The following is an 8,732-nucleotide window of genomic DNA, read 5'->3' as shown; positions in this document are numbered from 1 at the left end:
TGCCGATATATCTCAGTTCTTGATTACAATTAGAGGCGAAAACCGGTCGTATCGGTGTGGCTCGGACCAAATGTAGCCTGGCCGGGATGAACCAGGCTAGGAAATTCGAAACCCAGTTTTTAAAGCCTGGTCTTGGTCCGTGGCAGGGCTATATTTGTCCCCCAATTTTTTGGACTGTATATGTATAAAATAAAATGAGAGAATGTGCCAAAATATCATATATTTTTGTATCAACTATGAATGAGCATGTATTTTATTTTAAACTAAGCTAAAGTAAAATAAGATATTGAAAATCATCCTAAAGAAATTAGGGAAATTTGAATTTCATTAAAGATAAACCTCTGTATTAAATTAAAGGTCTTTTAAATTTTTAAATATCGAACAATTTTGCTTCGTTTGTAGAAGGTTTTATACTGGATTTTTTTAAAAAATCAAATTTAAATGATCATTAATTTCTCACGGGGAGTTTAATGCTAATTTCCCTTAATAGTTCATCATAATAGTCAGAGCATTTATTTTACTATGAATTGCCTCTTGAAATACATTATTTTTTTAAAAAAAAAAATTATCTGCCCCAAAAGCAGGAATCACTCTCGTCATCTAAAATTATTTTATATTCTCCAAAAAAAAAAATCTAAAAATATTTTATATGCTCTATTTAAAATATGTATATATTATATGCAACAAATGGTCCTGTGGAGCTATTTTTTGCAAAATTCTGGAGCAGTAAATTGGAGCCAGATCTATATGAGTAAATAGATACAAACCAAATTAGATAATTTTAAATCCAAATGATTTGTTTGGATGCATGTGAATTTCTTAATTTAGCCAAATGCAATATTATTAGTCTCTGTCCCAAAAAACAAATAAATAAAAAAAATTGAACTTTATTAACTATGTCCCCCTTCCATTTAGAGAGATTATTTCCTCTTTTTGGGCTGCCAATTATTTAAAACATTTCACTTCCAGTTTTGTCATTAATTTGTTTATTCTTGAAACTACAATTTCACACGAATGCAATTAATTCATCTATAGATATCTTTCAAATAATAGCAAACTACAAATCATACACCTGTTATATTTTGCTTTTTTAAGATTTAAAAATAATTAGAAAATTTAGCTTGACATTCTTTTTAGGAAACTTTGCCCAAACTTTTGTGCTGCCTTTCTACAATCTCGAGGCATATTTTTCACGGGATAGACTAAGATAATAATTTACGATTTGGTACACCAAATCATAAGCTTTAGTATAATATAATTTTGGAGTACATAAATTTTTTTCTTTTTTCTAGGACTTATGCTTCAAACTTATTTACATTTACTTATTTTTTTTCAAAATTTTATTATAGAATACAATTAGAGTTTGTAAAAATAAATTTGAAATAATAATTAAATTATTTAAAAATAATTTTTTTATCTTTCAAATTTTTTTTTAAGATTCTAAATGTGTAAAATGTGATGATGTGTCAAGGTCAAATTTCAAATTTTACAAGTTTGAACAATTTTAGTACGAAATTAAGAGTGAAAATACTTTTTTTTTCAATAAATTAGATAACACGTAAATGCATATATCTTAGAATTTTTTTACAATAAATTTTAAATAATATTTCAATGTTTTTTAATGATATTTTGCTTAAAATTTTTTATAATATCAAAGATTTAATATTAAAAAATTAAAAGGAATTTTTTGTAAAAAATTAATAAAAAAGCTCACGTTTAATCATATTTTTTTCACGCATAATATTGTTAATTAGATTAAGCTGACAATTATTTTTCCACACTTTTATTAAAATCGAAACTTCTTCTTCGCAATTAACCCACGTTTTTTCCCAAAACATTGATTTCGTTTATGACTAATGAAGTTAATTTCAACACTTAACCAATTTGTTCACATTCCATATTCCTGCATAAATAATATAAAGAGACAATGTTAATAATAATTAATGTTTTTTTGGAAATAATAATAATTAATGTTAAAATAATATGTTTGTTGAAATCTGACGTCTCAACTCATTTTGATAATTGACATCAACCGGAAACAACTCAGGTCTTCATTATTTCTACTTCCCTTAAATAACGTCATTATTAGAGTAATTAAGTAATTATTTATTAAACCATTAGTCCTAAAAAGCCAGTTCGAAATACCGAAATTGCCCTCCATCTTGCCCCTTCACGATTTGACATGTGTATTTCATGAAGGAATTGACCCTTGATTTGCTCCTCCAATCTCCCATTCATGTCCGAAATTTCAAATCTTTCACCTGATTTTTGTGTTTATTATTTTGATCAATTGTAGGAAAGCAGGCGATGAATTGTAATTGGAAGCTGACATTGAACTAACGATTGAATCGTAAACTGAAAGAAATCTCTTCAATTAATTTGCTCCACCAAACCCTTCTCAACCAATCTGTTTCCCATTTCTTCAAATCTACTCTGCTATTGGGTTTTTCTATCTGCAGCTGAATTGCATTTTGGAAAACAGTTGTGGGAGTTTGTGGGTTTTTGGCGGGGCTGAGGAGTGGCGAAATGAAGCAGTTGACGGCGTTGCAGCAGCAGAACCGTCGTAGCAACAGCTTCCGTGGCGGGCCTTCGCCGTTGGACGGGGCGGTAGAAGGCGGGAAGAAGTCGCCGGTGACTATTTTCTGGCTGGTCTTACACGGACTCTGCTGTTTGATAAGTTTAGTGCTGGGTTTTCGATTTTCGCGGCTTTTGTTTTTTCTCTTGTTTTCTACTTCGTCGTCCCCATTACCCCCTGCTGCCACCACTTTCTCCGCTTTCCACACTTTATCTACCTCCTCCGACGCGGCCACGTCGCCGCCTAAGGGGAATTTTTCCACGGGAGGTGGGAGTAGGGTGGTTGTTGGGAGGCATGGGATACTGATTCGGCCGTGGCCACATCCCGATCCGGCCGAGGTGATGAAGGCACACAGGATAATTGAGAGGGTTCAGATCGAGCAAAGGTCTCTATATGGTGTCAAAACGCCTAAGCCAGTTATTGTGATCACACCTACCTATGTTCGAACTTTTCAGACACTTCATCTCACTGGAGTGATGCATTCTTTGATGAATGTTCCCTATGATCTCATATGGATCGTGGTTGAAGCTGGTGGCATTACCAATGAGACCGCCTCGCTGATTTCTAAATCGGGACTGAAGACTATTCATATTGGATTTAATGAAAAGATGCCAGTTCTGTGGGAGGATCGGCATAGGTTGGAGTCGAGGATGAGGCTTCATGCTTTAAGGTACATGTTGATAGTGTCCGTGATTTTATTTTGATTGATTAAGCAATTAGATTTTGGTTGATTTAGAGTGTTACTTTTGGTAAAAGGTGGATATCATAGTGATTAATTAGCAGGAAGTCTGTAACTTGACGTCGTTCAAATGTGCAGGGTAGTAAGAGAGAAGACCTTAGATGGTATCATCATGTTTGCAGATGATAGTAACATGCATGGCATGGAGTTATTTGATGAGATTCAGAATGTGAAATGGGTAGGCTCTGTTTCAATTGGGATTATTATACAATCTGGGGGTTCTGAGGAACGAGAATTCCCAGATGTTAAGAATGATGATGATAAGATGTCCGAATTGCCTGTTCAAGGGCCGGCTTGCAATTCTTCAAACCATTTTGTTGGGTGGCATACCCTCGATATGTCTCAATTTGCAGATAGGAGTGCTAGATATATTGGCGACAGGGCTCTTGTGCTACCAAGAAAGCTGGAATGGGCTGGGTTTATATTAAATGCAAGATTGGTGTGGGAGGACACAGCAGATAAGCCTAAATGGTTTAAGGATTTAGACGAAGTTGGTCGGAATGAAGGAGATCTGGAGAGTCCACTATCCTTGTTAAAGGATACGTCAATAGTGGAGCCCCTTGGGAGTTGTGGGCGTAAAGTGATGCTATGGTGGTTGCGTGTTGAGGCACGGGCAGATAGTAAATTCCCTGCAAGGTAAGTCTTTTGTTCTATATATTGAAGTGCATAGTATAGTTGTTCGTTATGGCTCCAACCCTTTTAAGTGGGCGTGATCAGCTTTACCTTCTGCTCGTGTCATTGTTTGTTATCGTATGGGGTGTTCTTCAGTTTCCGTCGTGATCATTACACAATGCTTGTGGAACGATTGACTAGTTTCTGAACTTTGATAGTTGTAGACCTCTTTATGAAAAGGAAATAGAATCACTATCCACTTTTGTGCGCCCACACACACACATGTATTGGTTACATTCTTTCATTAAGTATTAGGTACGGTGAAGGACAGGTTTCATTTATTGCATGGAGCTTGTGTGTGTGTGTTATTTTTTTCGTGAAAAATGAGTCATGTGATTAGGGCCATATGTGCTATGAATTTCCATGTGCATCTTGGCTGTACTGATTCCACAGAAGACTGGTGCAAATACTAGGACTTAACTATGAGGCTTCAGGCACAAAGGTTAACTATCGGATGGTGGAAAATGAAAATCTGACCCAAAGGTGTATACGTTAATTGAACCCATAAAGAATGAATGCCATGTGTGACAGTCCGGTGAATATTAGGATGATTCATGTTAGGTTTTAAGTACATTAATTATTTTCAAGAATGACATGGATTTTTTAATACAAGAAGGCCTGGTGATGGGATTTAGGCAGACCCAGCGTATATGTCTAAAAGATTGTTAAGAAAAGGGGTCTGAGATAAACCTCTGGAAAAGATATATTGCTGATCAAAGAGAATGATACAAAATCGTGAAAAATCTTTATGAAAAGAAAGAAAACTAGAGGTACTAAGGCGAGGTATGTGAGATATTTAGGAACAGTTCCCAATAGACCTCCAACAACTGAAGCCCCAAGACTTGGACTCAAAATAGGGGTCCAATTATATCAGTTGAAATCCACCTCACATATGAACCAGATGCTAAATACATCAACAGCCAGGAGCCACCAAAAGAAGAAAGGTAGGTCTTTAAGGCAGAATACCACTTAAGACCAAAAAGAGAGATGAGACTCCTGTAGAGCGGAAAACCAACCAAAGCAGCCACCTGAACAATTTGATATAGAATACATTCTTTCGATCAACTATGGAAGACCATATTTATATTTGTTGTTTACCATTCTGTAACAGTCTTTCAAACGGATTTCTTTCATTTATTCCTCTGTTTTATAAGCTTTATTGACTTTGGGTAGTTTTTGCATTATCATCATGTTTTCTTTTATCCTTCGTGGGAAAAACAGCACCATTGTCTATCATACTGCTTTGTTTTCAGTTGCATACTTAAGACTGATTATGCAGTGTGAAATGATTTCTTTAACGGCTGTCACGAGTTAAAATTTATAATAAGCTTTATTCAGGGAGTCAATCCTCAATGTGTACAAATTTTGCCACTCATTCTCAATATTTGCTGAGAATTAGTATAACACCCTTTGTCCCACATGGGTTGGAACAACAAGTTTAAAAGAGTTTATAATAAGATATAATGGACTCTTATAGCGACTGGAGTTAATCATTTTTGTAGAACAAGGACGATCACGGAATAGTTGCTATAGAGGTCCATTGTGCAATTGTGTTTGCTTGTGGGGTGATAAATCAATAGGCATCAACAGAATCATGTTAGTTTTGTTATTGTTAATTGTCTTATAATTTCTTGCAACAAATTGTGATCTTGAACTGTATGATTCTTATGTATATCAGTATATGTTTGGCCATGTAAACAACTTGAAATTATTATTGTTTGAAAATGTAGATGGATAATTGATCCTCCATTAGAGATCACTGTCCCAGCTAAACGTACCCCATGGCCCGACTCTCCTCCCGAACTTCCATCTCTTACAGAAAAAGTTCTTGGTATCCAAGAAAGCATCCCAGAGAACACTGAAAGGCGCGCAGCGCCCAAAGTTGGGTCAAGAAGAAAACGCACTCGGAGCAAGAAGAAGCACACGACAAAAGTATTGAACGAGCATGCTACTATTATGAGACAGCCTGAGGATAACTAGAAACTCTTATACGTCACATCTCAGTTACCAGCGAATGTGAATTGTGACAATCGAGCAAACCTTTGACATGATAACCATGGAGGCAAAATGTTTGATATCTTGTTTGGTAGATATCTTGTTCGGTAAATACATCGAGGCATATGTTACATATACGATGATGGCCAGTCGATACATACATTTTGATTCTTGGCTTGGTTTACTTCTGAGATTGGTTTCATGTGAAATTCTTCCTTATTCCATTCCTTCATTCGTGTGATATAGCATCTAAGCTTGTTTCTTGGTTGTAACGTGTATGTACTTGTCTCCCAAGCTTCATATTCCAAGATTCTCGAAACAGAAACGATTTAGTATACTTTTTTTTTTTTCTTTTTGGATTTTCAAGGTCGTCAGGACTCAGGATGATTGATGAATCATTGGGAGAGCACATGGCCAACCTGCTCGGATACTAATTTGAATGTATATCAAGTTTCTCTCCAAAACTTCAAATTTTGGGTTTGACTTTTGGGTTGCCACTCATTCATTTAAATGAAACTTCCAGCTTTAAATATAAATGTATACAAAATATGAGATAATATATAAAATTATCCTATAGTTTAGGCCTTTCTACGGACTAATACATTGATTTTTCGTATATTTTAGTTCTTTCATTCATGTACTTGTTTCCATAACGTCTCTGACTCTAACTTCTCTCAATATTTAACAGAGTGAACATAGTTCTTTTTCATGTAATGCTCAATTGAGTCATGTTCGTGTTATCGTTGCATCGACGATATATCAAAATCATGTCGAAAAAAGATAATGAACAAAAACTAAAATTAGACAACATAAAAAAAATGAAATGAGAAAAATAAAAATATATAAAACCAAAATTGCGTAACTCTCTTAAAAACGGCTTCGTTTAGATTAAATACAAGCGATTTCACCTTTAGAAAAATGATTATTTTAACAGCAGAATGTCATTTTTCTAAAATCAAATCTGACTGAAGATCATTTTCTCCCCTTCCCCAAAAAATAAATTCAAGAGGCTTGGTTTTTAAAAGATCTGATTTTAATTTATTTTTACGAAAATACATTTTCCATCCTAAAATCAAATATTTACAGCTGAATACCCTAACACTCATTATCAATCCAAACACAAATATTTTGTTAGATCAGAAGCATTGGTTGGAAAAGGATGCATATAATCTGCGTGAAATCAGATTTATGGGGAATCATAAGTTGCCTGGGGAATGATTTGACTGCTCAAGAAACCCACCATTGGAGGAGAGTGAACAACAATATTAATTAATTTGAGGGTTGAGTCGGACGGTATTACATATATTTATGGTGAGATAAATGTCTCATCAACATATCGAATGAAAATTAATTTTTTTTAAAAACGATATTTTTTTATAGATCGAGTAAAATAAAATATTCGTGACACAAAATTAATGTCCCAGACGCGCTCAAAAGATGTCACATTAATTATGAAATTGAAATAACAGCAATCCCTCCCACTTCCCATAAAAAAGGATGGGAGGGGGGCAAAATGGGTGACAAATATTACTAAATTATTTGCCTATGCAACAATTTTACCGACATAGGATGAATTAACATGATGGACTAACTGACAGACATTATGGGACCTCCCAGATTCCCATACATTTACTAATTCTGTGGATTTAAAATTAATTTTTTACTCCAATTTTATATATTTCCCAAAACGGAAAGTAAGCTAGTTAGTTAGCATTCGCTGTCTGGAAAAAGTAAAAAAATAAATGTCCGCATGCGTAATATTCAGATTTTAGCATCATAATTCATCCGTTTCTTTTAATCCAAAAAAAAAAAAAAACATATCACCCAGTAATAAGTTTATTAGTTTTAAAATTTTATACTATATTTTTGTATATAATTTTAATTTTAGTCAGTTTCACTAGTTATAAGTTATAACCCTCCATACTGTCATAAGTAAGAATAGACATCATCTATTAAATTAAGACATGGCCAATATTTTATCATTTTAATTTAATGCATACAGATCCGTCCTTGTAACTAAATTTTAATATGAAAGTGGGGTTTTTTTAAAATTAAGAAAAAAAAAAACCAAAGATAAAGAATCGAAGTTTTAAATATAAAATTAAATGATCAACGTTTCAAGAGTATTTAGTTATATTCTAGCCACTAATTTTATTTCAACATTAATCCATCAATCAAAAATTGCATAAATAATCTAAATATTTAGGTCGGGTATTGATCAATGACGATAAAACACATACAGATGTACAACTCGGTTCAAATATCATTCTTGTGATGAAATCATAGTTCTAGAAATGTGACTTTTCTTATCTTATTTTTTAATGAGTTATGATACATGTATATGAAAGATTACACATTAGATTATACATTACATTGAAATTACATAATTATTTTACATATATTTTTTTCAAATAAAATGCATAGATAATGATGTAATTTCAAAGCGAATATGTAATTTGACATATAACACTAAGTGTATGCATGATATTTTCCTTTTTTGGCATGGATTCCTTAAATTCGTAATCCCTGTTCCCTAACCATAAAAAAAGCACTCTCCAAGTTTTCATATACAATATATATATATATATATATATATATATATATATAATCTAATTACGTATTCAAAAGATAAATAATATAAAAAATTAATCTTTTTTCATAGATCCAAAATAAATTAAGAAATAATAATGATTTCTGTGCCTATATATATCCCAAGCATCGTTTGCTTCTTCAACCCAAAGCAAACTTTCC

General features: G+C 33.4%; 1 protein-coding gene across 1 annotated transcript; it reads left to right on the top strand.

Moving 5' to 3' along the window:
* The first annotated feature begins 2,193 nt into the window (after nucleotides 1–2,193).
* On the top strand, nucleotides 2,194–6,410 carry LOC140881007 (probable beta-1,4-xylosyltransferase IRX14H). Its single transcript, XM_073285955.1, has 3 exons — nucleotides 2,194–3,245; nucleotides 3,393–3,950; nucleotides 5,717–6,410. Exons 1-3 carry the CDS (start codon nucleotides 2,527–2,529, stop codon nucleotides 5,964–5,966), a joined length of 1,527 nt encoding a protein of 508 aa, XP_073142056.1. The 5' UTR covers nucleotides 2,194–2,526; the 3' UTR covers nucleotides 5,967–6,410.
* Nucleotides 6,411–8,732: the final 2,322 nt, after the last annotated feature.

This window comes from Henckelia pumila, chromosome 2 (assembly GCF_033568475.1).
Source record: "Henckelia pumila isolate YLH828 chromosome 2, ASM3356847v2, whole genome shotgun sequence".
In the NCBI taxonomy this organism is placed as follows: Eukaryota; Viridiplantae; Streptophyta; class Magnoliopsida; order Lamiales; family Gesneriaceae; genus Henckelia; species Henckelia pumila.
This window is presented reverse-complemented; position numbering and strand designations above follow the sequence as displayed.